Below are 18,082 nucleotides of genomic sequence, written 5' to 3'. Positions count from 1 at the left end.
GGCGGCAATTTCTATGTGATATAAACCCAGCATGGCGCAAATGAGAGGTTGTGATCTGAGAGGGATTATTTATATATATTAAAACTAGCGGCGACTTTCTGGGTTTCTTTTCGGCAGTTTGTTTCGTTTTACCCAGTGACTGGAACGAGGAAAAAGGGCACATGGGTTAACTGGCTGCATACTGGCATCCATAAATCATTCTGCACTCCTCTCCTAAACAAATGCACTAATCCGCCCGGCTCGTCATGGAGCCCAGTCGCAGCTCCATTTATTCTGAGGTTAGAAAACAGCGAGGCATTAATCAAAAGGCCAGGGTTTTATTTCCCTCGAGTCAAAGTGTTTTCGGTGCATTTGACTAGTTCCCTGTGTGATAACGGCCAGCAGATCCTCAAGGGCTACTGACCACTGAAAGGAAAAGCGTGACTATGCCCAAGCCAAACGGGCAAATACACATTTCAGGCATCAGGCAAATTATCAAGGGATGATTTCATTCACGTCCGAATTTTTCACACATTCGGCTTTTTTCGAAGTCAGTTAAGTATTACACATCATGCACTTACCAGTAAGAACTGAACTCAATATTTAAATAGCTGAAAGTATTTTTTGTTGTTGTTTTTGTTCGACGGATAAAAGATTTGGGGTCAAACACTGATACCACACTGATACTATAAGGAAGATGTCTCTGCAACTTTCAGCAATAAATCACAGAAAGGGAAAGACACTTTTCACAGAGGGTAGTGAGTTTTATTCAGAATCAAAATAAGGTCCATGCCTATTTCCTCAACAAAGATTAAATAAAACATCGTCATGGGGACTAGCCTGCCCTTTTTTCCCCCCACACCGTTTCCGATGGTGATTCAATTTGGATTTAAATACTGATTTAAAACCACAGCCGAAGTCAGAATCGCCGACTGTGGAGCCAGAAGCACTAAAAAGGATTCAGAGGAGGACGATGGGGATGTGCACACAGACAGAAAAACTCGGACAGGTCCCTTACTATTAAGTGGGATCTGTGTCACCTTTATGCACCATCGGAGCAAATGAGCACTAACAGCCGAATGAGACAGAGGTGGGTTATTTAAACACCACGGACCCATTCAGACACGAACTGCGTAAAGACCACAGCGACAATTTTAGTGACAGCACGACATCTAAAAGGGACTGATCTGCTCTTACACCAGTTCCATCACAGAGAACATTAAACATGAGCGTTGACAATTAAAAAAAAAAGCTCTAGAAGTCAGCTGTACATAACTACACATAAATACACCAAATAAATAAGGGGGGAAGGATAGGAGAGAACAGATACTGCCAAATACCCCCACCACAAAATAGGCACCCTCACTTTGCTCTTAAATATTCCTTACATGATGCTCAAACAATTCTTGTGAATGGCATCAGGGGGCGCTGTGGAGGGGGTTGGCCAAGCAGGACGGGCACAGCGTGGACAAAGAAAGACTTTGACAGGCACCCGGGCCTGCAAGTACACGCAGCGTGAGCACCTCACATTACTAAGAAACTGTCACCATCTTCTGTTCTCGTCATCTGTTTTTTCTTTTAAAAAAAAAACGAGGGAAAAACAGGTCCTTGTTGTTCTTTAGCACTCAGCCTTGCAGGTTAGACCAGCAACAAAAAACAGTGCTTGTTTATTCCAGATGAAACGACGAACTGAGAAACAGACTTAAAAAAAAGAGGATTACAGCAATACATGCTCACAGCCAGCCAATCAGATCAGGCCTGCTGTTCAGATGGAGGGAAAAAAGGTCTCTGTCAAACAATCAAGAAACGGTTATGTCCTAATACAAATTTGCAGTGTAAAAATAAATATCTCAATGTCGACAACATGGTACTAATTTGCAGGATTTCTTCTCTTCTCTGGACATCCTTCATGTGGAAAGTTCTAGGCAGGAGGCGGAATTTCAAACAGTCCCCGCCTGCTTCGTGTGCCCCCGCTTGTTATTTGGGAAAAAAAAATAAAAATCGCCATGTGGAACTGTCTGCGACAGAACATCTCCTAAGCACACAGCTACACGAGTTCTCGCACCCTTTATGAAAAGAACAGTGCAGCTTCAACAGGCACAGGACAGGAAATGACTTATGATTTTAGCTAATGGGATTTATGCTAATGTGGCATTACGCTAGCAGACAGAATACTGACCAAGTGGAGAGGCTTCTGTAAAATGTGCAACGTCACAAAAAATAAAAAACAGGACGTAGAGATCAGTGCAGTAACAAAAAGACCAACAGGACCATGGTATACATTCACAAAGTATGTCTTTCGTTTTGATGTTTTGATTAAAAAGGGGGGGGGGTGGGTGGGGCTGGGCTTCATTATTCAAACAGAAGGCAAGGCAGCCTCACCTCTCCCACATTCACACCCCAGACTTAACACTGACACTCTCACCCACACTGCAGTCCTCGTGTCGGACACCAGGGGGCGACAAAGAGCACTGGCGCAGGCTGTGGCCGTCTCAGTTTGTTCCGTGCGACTCAACTTTACAAAATACATCATGACGTGTGTACACAAACTGTACAGACAAGTCATTATCACAGACATGTACCAAAATCTACTTTGGTTTTCTCTTAAAAAAAGAAAGCCTTTTTTTAACATGATAGTTTCAATTACAACTTATATAAATACATCTATGGTGTAAAACTATTAGAATCTTTTTTTTTTTTTTCGTTTTAATTGTAGGGGCTACACTATTAAAAAATACTCTGCTATAAAGGTGGAAAAAATACTTTGATATTTTCTATAAACAGGATCATACATCATCTGCAGGTAGTGAGGGTATGAGTATCTTAGCTCTTGTGAAGTAGGCCATCTTCTCCCTGTGGGGGGGGGGGGGGGCAGACCATTAGGGATGGGTACCAATTTTAATGTCACATGTTATGTCTCCATGACAATTAACTCACCCTGCCCAGATGAATTTAGCCAGGAAAAAAATCAAAACACAAATAATACTAAAAATAATCTCAGGTGGGGGGGCTGGGGGGTGGGTTACATAAACGGTAATTCACAGGAGCAAGAGGTTATTTCCATTGACCCCGGGGGGGTCTCACTGTGAAATATGAGGCAGACACCTCACATTTGGGCCTCTTATACTCCAAATGAATCCCTGTTAATCTGAGTGATTCCTGAACATGCCTGGGGGTGGGGGGTTACAGCATAGTGCTGGGGGGGGGGGGGTTCTGCTGTTCCAGCGTGTAGGAGTGGGCCTTAATTTGTCACATGGGTAAACAGAACAGAGATGCCCTTGTAAGAGGGGCGTTCAGACCACTGCTTCCACACCTAAAAGCACCCCCATTATCAGCATGCGGTGGGGGGAGGGGCTGAGGCGTTCACACGGCGTGAGGGGCGGCCATCCAGTGCCCGTAATTCACAGGGCACCCTGCTATGCTCGCCAATCCACCCCCCCGCGGCTGCACCAAAGCCGAGACAGCGGGCGGCTTGCAGCGGCGCGGCGGCACAAAGACGCCCGGAACTGGAACGCGGCCTGGACCCCCTGCCCCCCGTGGCGAAGGGAGAGACGAGACCAAATGCCAGGTCACTGCTGTTACTATGGTGATGCCACACGCTGGGTCTTCACTGGAGGCACCGTTTAACCAATCTGTCAGGTCCTGCCCAGAGGTGAGCGGTTACATGGCCTGGCTTCCTATTGACCTTAAAACACACGGCATGCTGGGACATCTGGCCTTTGTGGTATCGAAGCTGTGAGATAATTAATGTTCTATGAAAAAGGCAGATTTTTATGCTTGTGTAATCTGACCCCAAAACTATTTGGCTGGGAAGGAACCAGACGCACTCACCTGAACGACTGCACCTGCAGGGGCACCTTCTGGCTCTGCTCCCGCAGACGACACACGTCCTTGGAGGCCTTCCTCAGAAGCTTCTCTGCCTTCAAGCCCTGCTTCTGCTCCTCCTTTGACTGCTCCGCCTAAGGGGTGGTCAGGGAAGGAGACGGATAAGAAGAGGAGTCAAAAACACTGGGAAGTGGGAGGCGGCAACCTGGAAACATGGGGTGCGTTCGACTTCATGCAGCCGCTTACAGCGCTGGCTTAAAGCAATGCATCATGGTTAGATTTTTTTTTGTCCGACTTCAGCTGGCACTGGAAAACGTCACCACGCGTCACCATGTCACATGGTACAAAAACCTCGCGAGAGCAAGACGACTTGAGACAGATCGTGCAGCACCTCTCACCCGGCTGCACAAACTGGAACCGCCTCCGTGACGACACACCTTTGCCCTTATTGGCTGAACAGTTTAGTTACACGCATGACGTTTGTCTCCCAGGAAGTTCCTATGCTAATCTACTATTTCACGTAAAGCAGTGAGAACTGGTTTTCAGTTAATTTACCTGGTAAAATAAAGTTTAAGTAAATGACATAAATGCTCTAATAGTACACGTAAGTGGTTTATTTATTGTTAGTTACTGTAATGTTGTGCTGCTTTATTTGTTTAATCGTCCAGTCAGTGAAGAAGGCATTCAAGTAAGAATTGCATTGTACTCTGTACATGACAATAAAAACTTTGAAGTAAATGTATTTAATAAGTGTATTTAATCTTTTTCCTGGCAACTATCTTTTTTCACAGGGCCACTATACACAATAGTATATTTTTTCACCGCTAACATTTTGGATCAGGAGTTGGTTATTGTAAAAGAAGTAATGTGCATGCAGGTGATATTTGTATAGATTTATCTACACCCTTCTGGTAGTGCTGCCATTGCAGTCAGGTCTCGCACACTACGAGGAGTAGAAGTTGTCCGACTTGGCTGCAGTCAGTTTATACTCCACCCCTGCAGCCGCCGGCAGATCTCGCTCCACGTCCCGTCAGCTGCAGACAGACCTAAGCCCAAGTCGAACGCACCCACGATCAGACAGTATCAGTAACTGGAAAGGGGTGTGGTCAGACTAAGCATGGTCAGGAAGTGGGAGTGGTCAGACTAAGCATGGTCAGGAAGTGGGAGTGGTCAGAGAGTGAGCGGCACCCAGGGCGGGAACTGGCCTGCTTCTCGGCCTGCTGGAGCAGCCTGTGAAATCGCTCATCCTCCAGCACGGCGAAGGGCAGCTCCGTCTCCCCGCGCGCCTTCAGAGCCTCCAGCCGCATCTTCAGCTCACGCAGCCGCCGCAGCTCCTCTTCCAGGTGATTCTGACGGGTCCTCACGGCCTGGAGGTCCAGCTCCAGGTCCAGAGAGGTCCGTGCTGGGCGGTCTGCCACCGGCCCTCGCAGCGTGGGCTGTCGGATGGTCTGGGGACAGGGGGGGAACAACAGGTCACACAATGAGAGGCAACGTAGCAGCGGCAGAAGCTGATCCACCATCGGGATCCGCTTACGGTACCACCGAGGTCGGCACAAATCCAGCAGCTGTGTAGCACCATGACAGAGTCCAGCATCAAGCTGCGGCTCGGTGCAAGTCGCTTGAGGGATGCAACCATTGTATCATAAGAACGCTGCCCGTACCTGTTTGACTCTCAGGCTCCGTCTCTCTGAAGCATTTCGGATGAAAGGAGACTTCCGGGACAACGTGGAGCTGTCGCTGTCGCTGCGGCTCAGCTGCGACGGAAGACGGGAGAGAGACACGTATGACACAGCTGGAGAAACACCCGCCGTCCTGAGGTGGCACTTCCGGGACAGGGGGCGGGCGATAGCTGGGGGGGTCACTCACTCTGCAGATGTACTGGTTGCGCTCCCCAGGGGAGAAGGTGTGGGAGCGCATCACTGAGCTGTTCCGTGCAAAGGCCCTCTGCCTGGGCCCAGGCCCCCCCCCCCCACGCTCCTTGGGCCGCACCGCTGCCCCCCCCTCCTCTGGCACTGCCTCCTCTGTGTTTGTTTCCTTGTCCACCTGGGAGGGAGAGATGGACACACACACACACACACACACACCACATCAGAGATTGTCTGGCTACTCCCACCCTGTACAGACAGAACTCACACTGCCACAAAGCCCCACCCTCCCCAGACCGCCCCATGTGCCCCCGTGGATCTGAACAGCTGACCTCCAACTGTTGCTGCCCCCCCACTGGGCCCCCATCATGGAGGTTGCCGACCGAGGAATTACCTTGTTTTTCTCCTAATGAAATTTATTTGACCGTTTTTATTGGCCGCAACATGGGACTTTAATAGTCACTCCCCCCCAGGCAAAATGATTTCACCCTGGAAGCTCCCAGAGTAGTGTGGCAGTTAAAAGCAACGTGTGTTTTTCAATTCCCAGCCCCCCAAGCCAGGCAGAGGGTTACTGCTCACCAGTGTTGGTCCTCCAGCACCTGTGGGCTTCCTCTCCTGGCTGCTGTCTCCTTCTCTCTCTGCAATCTCATCTTCCCCTTTATAGTGTTGGTCACCACAGGCATCTCCCAATAGAGCTTCCTCCTCCTCCTCCTCCTGTTCCTCCTCTCCTTCGACCTCCACCTCCCCCTTTTCTCCCAGCATCTCCAACCTGGAAGTGAGTACGAAACCATAACGTTACAGTGAGCAGGAGGAGCCGGACAAGACCTCTGATGGGGGCGGGGCTCTGACAGTGAGGGGACACCATGATAGGTGACCGGGGTGGGGGGCGGGGCTCTGACAGTGAGGGGACACCATGATAGGTGACCGGGGTGGGGGGGGGGCGGGGCTGTGAGAGTGAGGGGACACCATGAAAGGTGACCGGGGTGGTGGGCGGGGCTCTGACAGTGAGGGGACACCATGATAGGTGACCGGGGCGGGGGGCTCTGACAGTGAGGGGACACCATGATAGGTGACTGGGGTGGGGGGCGGGGCTGACAGTGAGGGGACACCATGATAGGTGACCGGGGTGGGGGGGGGGAGCTGTGACAGTGAGGGGACACCATGATAGGTGACCGGGGTGGGGGGCGGGGCTCTGACAGTGAGGGGACACCATGATAGGTGACCGGGGTGGGGGGCGGGGCTCTGACAGTGAGGGGACACCATGATAGGTGACCGGGGTGGTGGGGCGGGGCTCTGACAGTGAGGGGACACCATGATAGGTGACCGGGGTGGGGGGCGGGGCTCTGACAGTGAGGGGACACCATGATAGGTGACCGGGGTGGGGGGGGGGGGAGCTGTGACAGTGAGGGGACACCATGATAGGTGACCGGGGGGGGGGGGAGCTGTGACAGTGAAACGACACCATGATAGATGACCAAAGGAGGAGGGACTGGGACAGCGAGGGGACACAGTGATAGATTACATGGGTGGGGACCATACCATTCCTCCCCCACCCCCAGCTGGCTCTCCCTCTCCTCCTGGGCCAGCTCCTGCTCCACTGCCTGCAGCTCCGTGGAGGTCCTCTGCAGGAGGGCCGACACCGCATCCTGGGGGAAGGAGGGATGCACACACACACACACACACACACACACACACACACACAGTACTGGATCAGTGACTCCATACTTTGAGCCATAAGGCTGACCTGTTCACAAATGACTGCAACACCCATTCACATCGTGGATAGAAGGAGATGCAGTCTGGAACCTACCAGGTCCACGGCACCCCCACAGGTGTGCTGCCCCCCCTCACGGGGGACAGGCCTGTCCTCTCGTAGCTCCTTGCTCCTTCTGTGGGCATGCAACTCGTACCACTGAGTGGACAGGTCCCCGGTGAGCTGCAGGTTTGTCAGGCTGACAAGTGCCCCCGCCTGCAACAGACCAAGACAGGAACTGAACACTGGGATATGGGGCTGATCCCCAACACCAAAGGAGGCAATCCTTAATCCTTAAATGGGGGGGGGGCAATCCCCAGCACTGGGGGGGGGCAGCACTCACCAGGCACTCCTCCTGCCGTGACTGGCCCACGCGGCACAGGTCCACCCGCAGAGTCTTGCACCAAAGCGCTTCCCAGGTGCCGGACGCCCGGAAGATGTCGCTGAAGGTCATGCCCTCCGCGAGGCTCAGCACCCGAGTGCGGAACAGGCAGCTGGCGTCGCTGGAGGAGGGGAGCAGGACGAGCCGCAGATACCTGCCAGAAGGGGGCGTGTCAGAGCGCTAACTTAGATGGAGAGTTACACATCCAGTTATCGGATACAGTGAGAACGGCCTCCCTTACGAGTCCCGTTGGGAACCCAAAAGCCGGTTCCCTGTCCTCACCTGGGTGCAGGCGCAGACACCCTCTTAGGGCGCCATCTCTCGCACACGAAAACTCTGCAGCACACCGACGCCTCGAGACCCCGTTACGGGAGAGGAGTCGCACAGCTGTCCCCAGAAGCTCGTACAGCTTAGTCAGGAAATCTGCCACACGGCACATTAATCTCTGCCGTCCCTCGTCGTGCTCTGGGATTCCAGTTTTGCCCCCTGTGATTTACGGCCCCACTATGTAGGACACCTGGAACTCACCACGCTCAAGGCCAATTCACGCTTCGTACTTTTCCGCGTGCGCTTTCGGTTGCGGATCAGGGGACGTGATGTAAATTTCGTCATATGGGGCTGGCTGCGGACGGCGTGCATGTATCCTAGATATTTATGCCTAGCAGAAACCTTGTGCATCCGTGCACACTGACAGTGCATGTGCAAGATAATTGATTAGGTGTTTCCAGTAGGTGGCAGCGTGGACTTTCACAGATCAGTAGTCAACCTCTAGAGAGTAGAGGAAGAATAGTTGTTGTTGTAGCAGTTATGCTGAGCAGCTGTATATGGAGTACTGGAGGTAGCCGCATATTAAATTTGTCATACTGCCTAGACATCATATCGTAACGCTAAAAAGCAGCACCATTGAAATCTTGGAGGTAAAATTTGCTGAGCAGGTGGGGGTTGGGGTCCCAGCTAATTTTGTCTTAAGAATTTCAAAATATCGCGGTATACCTTATTACCATAATACCGGCCAAGCCTTGACTAGTAACTTTAAAATAAAAGTTCATAAAAGTTTACACTGCTTGTATTTGTGTTTGTTACAATACATCTGTCCTCTCCTGGCCTGGTGGAACATCACTGCTGTATACACGCACCGACCGCAACCATCCACAGCCGCAGCCAAGTGTAGTATGACCATAAGCTGCCGCGCAGACGACCGTCTGCAGCTCGAAACTGCAACTGGAAAAGTGAAGTATGAGCTAGGCCTCACACGGGGACAGCGGCTCAGCCGTTAGGGCAAGTCACTAGTAGGTGTACAATTCGCACGCCTGGTACTCCTGGAACAGCTTTATATCACCACAAAAGCTCCACTGAAATGATTCTGCTTAATGTCACAAGAACACTGCACACGGTAGGATTTTAATTAGGAGCTACTTGGCAGAAAATTCAGCCGATTAATCACAGCGCCACCTGCTGCTCTGGGGGATGCCACTACATCATGAGTCATTGCACGATCATTAGCCTGGATTACACCATCCCCAGCATCCCGCGGCCCACGTCGATTTCTCTGGTGACATGCGGCGCTGGCGGGCTTTGGATTACCAGTTGAGAAGATCCTCCCCCGTCAGGTTTTATCTTATTTTGGGAACAGGCTTCAGCACATGTGGAATTCAAAGCACCCTCCCCGCTGGTCAATTTGACACGCGTGTCTTCACAAGGAACACCACCAAGAGGACAGTTTAATGCAGTTTCTATTACCCCTTTCAGCCAAGAAGGAAACTCCACAGGTGAGACACAGAGTAAAAACTCAAAGAAAAAAGCCACCATTAGCTCTTCCAAACTCACCTCCAGTGTGAGCATGACAGGTACCCCTCTAACAACTCCCCCGCCCTGAAGAATGGACTCCCCTAGCAGATGATTGGCATAAGGAATCGACAAATAAGAGCCTCGCATGGCGCCTAAGCGGTGGTACTTTAGTGGTCCAGCACATTTTGGGCCACACCCAGGGGGGAATAACGTACTCCCTGCACACAATGCAGAGACTCTACAACCACACACTCACACTGCTGAATCAAATTCACAAACACACTCCTGATTAAAAAAACCAGGACGTGGGGCGCCCCCCAGTGGCCGAGGGAGGTCCGCATACTCACACTTTGGTACCGGGAGGAACCAGCACGGCACCCTGACACTGCAGCTGCATGACGACGATGACCAACCCGGAGTTTGCCGCGTCATACCTGCAGAAGAGGACGGGAACCCATCACAGGAGGCGCAGTTACGAGGTCTACCACCCGCTTTCCGAGTGAGGGTGTGAGAGCCAATACCCAGGAGGTGCAGAGAGCGACTGTCTGCTCCACTTAAGGAAATAAGGTCATTAAGCACAGTGCGACACGGTCCGTGTGCGGCAGGCCTCCGGGGGACACTCAGGGACGGCGATACTCTGCGCGTCAGTGTGATGAGCGTAGGCCGGCCTGAGGCCGATTAAACTCACATCATTACGGAGGACAGCAAGCGTGCTACCAGGAGCGCGGTTAACGTCGCCTTTTAGAGACTTCTCTGACCTCAACAGGAGTGAGAAATGGGGTGGGGCCTCAAAAAGGACAGGGCTAAATGGGAAGATTAGGTGGGTCGGGTGAACAGTTAGCATGCATGATGGGGGCGTGGCAAAGGACTTAAGAGGCGGGCCTTACTTCAGCCCGAGTTGGAGTTGCACCGCCTCCAGGGGGGCGGGTTCATCCTCAGTGTAGGCCGGATCTTCCACCTCATTGGACCTGCCAACAAGAGTTCAGCTATTACAATGACAGAGCTCTCAAGACAGATGGCACTGGTCTCATGGTCAGAATGACACCATGAGTAAACTGGTGGCAGTGACAGAGTATGAAAAACCTCAATGGAACAAAGCCATCAGTGAAAGCGGTCTCAGATCCATTAAAGAAACACCAGCTGATTTCACACAGAGAGCAGGAGACGTTCACAGCTGTGGAAAAGTTCTCCACAATAGACCTGTGAGGAACATCTAGCTAAACCCCTAAATGGACCATAACTCTAGGCAGGGGTGGGTGGTCGTCCCAGAAAATCATACCGCTTATCTTTTCAACACACAATTACGATACACAATCTGAACTGTGATCCTTCATAACCAATTTTGAAGCATACTGTTTGAAGTCTAACGATTTATCTATTAGCACCATTTAAAGCACAATGTCGCATTAAAGACACTGTTCTCAAAATGGTCATTAAATCCTGAGAAACTATTTTACATATTAAAGTTTTGCCACATACTTCCATTTAAGATGGTATATTAACAGATATTACCTGTGGGGCCAAACGTGACCCGAAGTTTACAAACAACTTTGTGAAAAATCTGACTTGGTTTAGCCTGACCTCTGCCATACTAATGACTAATGCCTGTTTTTGGCACCTCATTCAGAATGCAGATGGATCACAATTAATTATTTTTAAAATATGTCACGCATGAAAGAGACCTTGTGACAGAGAATCATGATGTCATTTTGCCTGTCGGGACAACCACCTAACAGGAAGTCATTCTGCCGGTTTGTGCTGTAGCATAGATCCATATTATTACTGGCAATCAATGTTCTGTCAAGTTTGAAAATATTAGTAGCACGACATCAAACATTACGATCTACACAATTCGCAAAGAAAACTAGACCGTGGATGTCTTCCAGATCGATCACGATACAAAGTCGTCAGACTGCCTGCCTCTATGCCGTACCGGGGGGGAGGGGCGCAGGGCAGCTAAGCCGCTTACCGTTTGACCGATGCCTCGTACACGCCACTGTCACCTGCCACAGACTCGTCAGAGATGGCAGCCGACACGCAGGCTGGCTGCTCCTCCAGCAGGGGGCTCTGCAGGTCCATGCCTGGGGGGGGGGGGGGGGGGGGGGGGGGCAGAAGACGGCATGACTCCTGGAGATCATTCCCATTGTAGGCTGAGCCAGACCTCCTTAAAACCACACCCATAAGTCATTAGCAGGCCATTAACTAGCACGGTTAATGGCTGCGTTCTGACGCTATTTTTGAGACAGCCAGCAGGGGGCAGACCGGTACAGAATTACAGGGGTAGAAGATGATGGCCATTTGGGCCACTCTGCTGTCAGCCGTTATTCTTTTGGAAAAAGATCCTTAGTATGTCTGACGAGAAATGGAGCAGAGAATAAGGCTCAATATGGAGGTATGCCAGGTGCCCCCCCACCCCACCACCACCCCACCGGCCAGGTGCCCCCCTTCCTGCCCACCTGCCATTCCCTCCTGGAGAGCTGCCAGCGTCCCCCGCCGCGGAGCATCCCCCGACTCCCTGTCCGCACTCTCGACCTCCTGCAGCGGCTGGCTCTCATAGAAACTCAGGCCTGCGAATTCGCTGCCCGCCGCCATCGCCTCGCACTCCCCAAAGTCGACGGGCAGGTCCCGTGCTGACGAGAAGACGGCGTCCAGCACCAGCGGCGACCCGGGGGGCGACAACGAGGACAGCGAGGAGCGCGAGGACAGCGAGGCCAAAGACTTGGGGGGCTGGTCAGGGGCGGGGCCGTCGCGGCTGCCCCGGACCACCTCGTGCTCGTGGATGGTGGTGATGGCGCCGGGCGGCGCGTAGGAGCCGCCGCGCTCCTGCAGCAGCAGCTCGATGTCCAGAGGAGGCTCCGCAGGGCTGTAGTAGAGCTCGGCCGAGCTCAGCGAGTTCAGCGAGCCGCGGCTGGACGCATTGAGGGAGCCGCGGCTAGAGGCCAGAGAGCCCAGACTGCTGCCCGACGACACGGACAGTGTGCTGGCGGAAAGGCTGCAGGGGGGGGGGGGCATAGACAGGGACAGGCAGCTCATCAGGGCAAGGATCATCATTCAAGACAGAATGCTCAGAGGACAGCGAAAATGTGGGCGTGGCCTTTCCCCGTAACCCCGCCCCTGGGCCGCCAACCACCTCTTTAGCTGAGACTGCAGCACCGTGGCCTGCCGGGTCGATTCCTCCAGCTTCTGCACCAAGACCCGTCGCCTCTCCTGCACCTTCAGCCTGCCCCATCGCCACAATGACCAAGGGAGAGCACCAATCAGCATTCAGTGCAAGCAGCTTCATCACTTCCTGTTCTACGTCGGGTAGCAGTGCCACGATGGCGGGGAGGGGAAGAGCCGCACATGCGCTTCACTTAAACACGGGCCTCTCCTAATGGAGCTTGTTCGGCATGCGGCAAGGCAGTTACACGGTGATTAATTATGCAAACCGATGGTATAATTATCAGTGCTTACAGTCTAGCTAATATGTAGAATCAGTGTGAGCACGACTGTATGTAATTACAAATTACAGACAAAAACAACAATGCCCCCCCCCCTTCCAGAGCTGCCGTTACTTTCCCACCCATACGTCATGGTTAAGATCTACCACATGCTGGACACAATAATTACTGAACAATTAGCATGCAAATTTAGGGCAATTAGAAAAAAAACCTACAGTGTTTACTCCTCAGAATGCTCATTAAATAAGAGGCTAGCATTGCAAGCAGCAAACGATCTGTCTATGTCCGATTAGCTCTACCAGGCCCCAGAGTCTTTTGGCACCGCGGGGAGGGTAGCTCACCTCTGGGCCAGCGCCTGGCTGGGGGTGGTCCGGGCCGACAGAAGCTCCTCCTCTAGGCGGAGTCTCTCTGCCTCCAGGCGCCGCAGGTCGCCGGCCGAGCGCCTGCGCGGCGTGACGAACTGCAGCTCCTTCAACAGCTCCTCCTTCTCGTTGAGCAGCAGGAGGCGCTCACGCTCCGCGTCCAGCTCGCCCGGCCACGCCTCCCCATCCAGTTTGGCGAGCTCGATTTTCGCGTTGGCCATGCTGCTCGCCGCGCACGCACACACACGCACACACACGCACACACACGCACACACAAACGCATGGGAAAGGGACACAAGACAGGAGCAAGTTAAGGTCTGATTTGTAGTCACACCAAACAAAGAAATCACAGTGCAAACAGACATACAAACCAAAGACAAAGGAGGGTGACATTGGGGAGGGACTTTGCTATGTGCCCTGTGTGTGTTAACGTGTTAGCAGCTGGATTGGCGTCTAGGCCAGTGATTCACAATCCGGTCCTCGGGGACCCGCAGACAGTCCGTGTTTTTATTTCTTCCCAGCTCAACGTTGACCGTCTGGCAAGGAGCTTGGAGGAAGCAAAAACATGGACCAGCTGTGGGTCTCTGAGGACCGGGTTGGGAATCACTGGTCTAGGCCGTCACCCAACTAACGGCACACGACTGACCAGCACACGCGGTCACTCCCAGCTCAAATCGGACCAAAAGCTCCCCTACCGCCCCCCCTGCTGCCCGGGCAGCTTTCGGGTCACTCTGCCAGACCACCCCACATCCAGCCGGCAGCGATCGACTGCAGTTGCTGGCTGGGCGTTGACTTGCGAGCAGAAACCCAGCAGCCAGTGAAGACACCGCTGACCATGCCTGCTGGAAGCACTTAGCGCAGTGACTCGGGGGTGTCAGAGGAGCTGCACCGGCTGGCAGATTCACTTCCAAAAAAATTAACATCTGTGATATGAAAACCAAAGGCCAAAGTGTTTCATGACCAACGGCAAATACCACAGCTGGCCAGCAGAGGGGGCTGTTGATCAAGGCTTCAGCAAAGACTGTTTTCCCTTTTTTTTTGTCTTCGGTCAGAATCCTCTAATATTTAATTCCACACCCCCCTGGCTTGAAGCAGCCAAATATATATTTTTGTTATAGAGGTCCCAGTATGAGAGGCAAGCCAGAGGTGCACGAGGATCATTTGAAGGAGGGTCAATTCTGGGAGGACAGGTCAGTTTGGGATTTGGTGGGGGCATCTTTGGGACACCAACTCAGCTGCCATTGTGAAGGCAGAGGAGGAGAAGATAATGTCTGGGAGAGAGAGAGCGGGCATCAGGAGAGTGGCCTCCAGCCCGGTGCCCTGCTGTCGAGTGTCCCTGGGCCTGGCTTGGGCGTCAGGGATGGACACCAGCCGCTATCAAAGAGCTCTCAGGCAGGAGGTCACAACTGGTGTCACACTCAATCAATTGCTGGTTCAAGAGCTGCAAGGAGTTCATGGCACCTGACTGGGCAGCTTGAGGGTCAGTGTGGAAGGGTGGGGGGGGGCGAGAACAGGAACGCAAGACGAGGAGAGACTAAACACAGACAGGTACCTTCTCTTGGCTTCTTCATACTGTAGACTGAGTCGCACCTTTTCAGCCAGAGTGGAGCCACCGCGCAGCCCAGCCTGGGGGGGGGGGGACAGACATTTAACCAGCAGTCCACCCGCAATGCTACGCCACGATGATATCTACAGGCTTCACTCAGAAAAACGGTGCGAGAAGCCAGCACTCAGAACATCACACCCTCAACGCACAGTCCAAGCCAGACTGCACCTGTATATCACCCAGGGCTCACACAAACGTCCCGGCATCCTCTCCGCCTTTCCTTGAGTGTCTCCATTGCACTCGTCCTGCTCACGCAATAAGCTTTGCTCTTCACAGAGAAATAACGTCATATGATGCTGCTTCAAGCGAGGGATTTGATATCATTAGAAGTAACCACCCCAAATTAGCATTGCCACGAGGAGCCCAGTTCTAAAGCCTGCCACACTAAGCCGCTTACCCAGGGCCTAACAGCATACGACGATCAGTGCCAGGTTTCATAGGGTGTCCCGCTAAAGACCCATCAAACACCTCTTGAACACCGACGAAGAACCGTCACACCTCCTGAAGACCCATTAAAGACACTTCAAACACCTCCTAAAGACCTCCCGAAGTCCCTTTCAAACGCCCAAAGACTGACTGAAGAACCGGCAAACACATGCCAATAGGGCTGCAACTAACGATTATTTTGATAATCGATTAATCTGTCGATTACTTTTTCGATTAATCGATTAATCGGATGGGGGGGGGGGCAAAAAACAATTTGATTTCCAGCAATTTTTAATAACCCAGTCTGTCTTTGTACAAAAGTTGTTTCCAGCAACTCACATGAAAAACAAATGTATGCTGCATTAAGAGTATACAAAAATTTTTTATAATTTGTAGCAGCTTAATCAACGTAATGAAATACACAAAATCTTGTTTTATAAAGTGCAACCAGCATGGTGCTTTAGATAATGTATTCAGTACTCCAGTTTTTTAATGTAAAAGCACAGACTATCGCTGCTGCTACTAAGAATATTATTAAATAATTGTCTAATGTTATTTAATGTTGATACACATATATGACAGGGGGAGAGAGCACGCCAGCGAGTCTGTCTGCATTTATTACGGACAAATAAAGTAAACATTTATTGCGAAGAAAAAGCCTTTTCCGCATCTTACGCTAAAAATTACTGAGCAACGCAAATAAGACGATTGGTGACGAAAAACCCGTGAACGGCAGGCGGCAAATTTTGTTTTAAAACGTGTCCAGTTGTTTCAGCATACTACAGTGATGAACTGTAAATAAGATAAATAACATAAGGCTATTTAGTTTGTTTAATAAAAGGACAAGATATAAACCTGTTCTATTGGAAAGGTAGCCTTAAATGACTTCTGTTGCGATCTGGAGCTATATAGAAAATGAAATTAAATAAAATTAACTTGGGGCGCCCACCTAATAGAATGGTAGGGTAAACACGTTGTGGTATATGTAGCCACATTTCTAGCCCCATAATAGCTGATTGTGTTGACAACCACGACTTCCCCTGCGTTCATTTAAACACATGTGCGTGTGTGAAGGGACGGGGCGGGTAATGCGGCCAGCAGTAATGCCATTGGTTGCAGTTATTAGTTATCCAATCCGACAGTAAACGGCTTATTAATAAGAATATTCCCGAGTCCATGACAAGAACGAGTACAAATACGGCTGATTCAAAGACAAGATCGAGACCTTCAAAAACTGGTCAACATTTGATATTACTATAAATTTCTATCGTGAAGAAATGAAGCAGTGGTGTAGTGGTAACAAGAAATTTAAGGTGGGTAAACTATGTGCACAGCAGTAAAAACGGTGGGTAACTATATCATTAACATTAGTGATCTTAAAAAAGGTGAGTAAAAGCTGTTTTGTAAATTTAAAAGGTGCGTAAATGGCGTTTATGTGCATTTACTTTTTTCTTTTATGGCGGTCGGCATCCAGCTTAATGGTACTTTACTGCCACCGCGGCTTTGGTTAGCTTACTGCTCCCAAATTAGGAGGTCGCCACTGTACTTATGTGTATAATAACGTAGACCCAACTAATCGATTATTAAATTAGTTGGCAACTATTTTAATAATCGATTTTAATCGATTAAATCGATTAGTTGTTGCAGCCCTACATGCCAACGACCTATCAAACACCTCCCAACGAGCGAAGACCCATCATACATCTCCTGAAGTCCCGAAGACCATTCAAACATCTCCCAAAGACCCAACGAAGACCCAAAGACCTCCCAAAGATCCGTCAAATACCTCCCAAAGACCCACCAAAGAACCATCACACAACTCCCAAAGACTTGCCATAGATCTAACAAACACCTGTAACAACAGTAAACATCCTGAAAGACCCGATTTTACAAAATCTCAAAAATTCCAGAAAAATCATCTCCATCCAGAACTACAAAACTGTCAAGCTCTTCCTGGGAGAGCGACAGACAACAAGGCCGGCGGCTGTATAACTGTGGGACTCACAGCCCAGCCACCAACCTGATTTTCCCATTGCCTTAATTCTCACAGCAGTACTAAGTGCTAATAGCAAGCAGTCTACTGTGTTTGCTTTTGAAGCACATTAAATAAATGATGTTTTCAGATTAGCGTAAACATTTGATCTTGGGGGGGGGGGGGGGGGGGGGGGGGGGGGGGGATCATGGAGTAAATTTAAAAAAAAAAAATCCCAGAAAAAAAACTACAGCTGCAACCATGACTATCACTGCTGTGCAGAGAGGGAAGTTTAATAATGTTTCAGTGTGTGACTGACTGTATGGTTGGCACTCCCGGGAACGTGCACGGCCTGGCACTCCCGGGAACGTGCACGGCCTGGCACTTCTTCCTCCTAATCAGACGGGTTTGCGCATCTCCTCAGATCATACGACAGCAGATTTGCTCGCCACATTTTTCGCCAGTACGTGCGATGTTCTATGCTGCAGAGGGGAGGAGCCCCAGGAGGCCAGATGACAATGAGATCGATTCCCACAAAAAAGCACCAGGGTGGATTCCATTCTGTCCCTTTTCAGTGTCCTTGGGTTTCTACGTCTCAAGCTCTAAGACAAGATGAGTATTGACTGAGACTGTTGGCACATTTGTCTCGGCCTTTTGTATATTCTCAGACTCCATCGCACTGGA

The 18,082-nt window shown here is 50.9% G+C and overlaps 1 protein-coding gene across 1 annotated transcript in view; it reads right to left on the bottom strand.

Annotated features, from left to right (window-relative positions):
* Nucleotides 1-722: 722 nt before the first annotated feature.
* LOC111845810 (protein WWC2) overlaps nucleotides 723-18,082 on the bottom strand; it is a 33,964-nt gene continuing 16,604 nt past the window's right edge. The window contains exons 8-23 of the mRNA XM_072706994.1: nucleotides 14,947-15,020; nucleotides 13,374-13,616; nucleotides 12,723-12,812; nucleotides 12,049-12,584; nucleotides 11,562-11,673; nucleotides 10,480-10,560; nucleotides 9,940-10,026; nucleotides 7,766-7,958; nucleotides 7,480-7,638; nucleotides 7,209-7,315; nucleotides 6,249-6,438; nucleotides 5,671-5,847; nucleotides 5,466-5,558; nucleotides 5,010-5,252; nucleotides 3,811-3,938; nucleotides 723-2,832 (exon numbers count right to left, since the gene is read on the bottom strand). Coding sequence (XP_072563095.1) covers nucleotides 2,766-2,832; nucleotides 3,811-3,938; nucleotides 5,010-5,252; nucleotides 5,466-5,558; nucleotides 5,671-5,847; nucleotides 6,249-6,438; nucleotides 7,209-7,315; nucleotides 7,480-7,638; nucleotides 7,766-7,958; nucleotides 9,940-10,026; nucleotides 10,480-10,560; nucleotides 11,562-11,673; nucleotides 12,049-12,584; nucleotides 12,723-12,812; nucleotides 13,374-13,616; nucleotides 14,947-15,020 — 2,580 coding nt within the window. The 3' untranslated portion in view covers nucleotides 723-2,765. The remainder of the gene's footprint in view (nucleotides 2,833-3,810; nucleotides 3,939-5,009; nucleotides 5,253-5,465; nucleotides 5,559-5,670; nucleotides 5,848-6,248; nucleotides 6,439-7,208; nucleotides 7,316-7,479; nucleotides 7,639-7,765; nucleotides 7,959-9,939; nucleotides 10,027-10,479; nucleotides 10,561-11,561; nucleotides 11,674-12,048; nucleotides 12,585-12,722; nucleotides 12,813-13,373; nucleotides 13,617-14,946; nucleotides 15,021-18,082) is intronic.

This window comes from Paramormyrops kingsleyae, chromosome 25, assembly GCF_048594095.1.
Source record: "Paramormyrops kingsleyae isolate MSU_618 chromosome 25, PKINGS_0.4, whole genome shotgun sequence".
NCBI classification, from domain to species: Eukaryota; Metazoa; Chordata; class Actinopteri; order Osteoglossiformes; family Mormyridae; genus Paramormyrops; species Paramormyrops kingsleyae.
The sequence above is the reverse complement of the archived record's forward strand: the minus strand, read 5'-3'. Positions and strand labels throughout refer to the sequence as shown.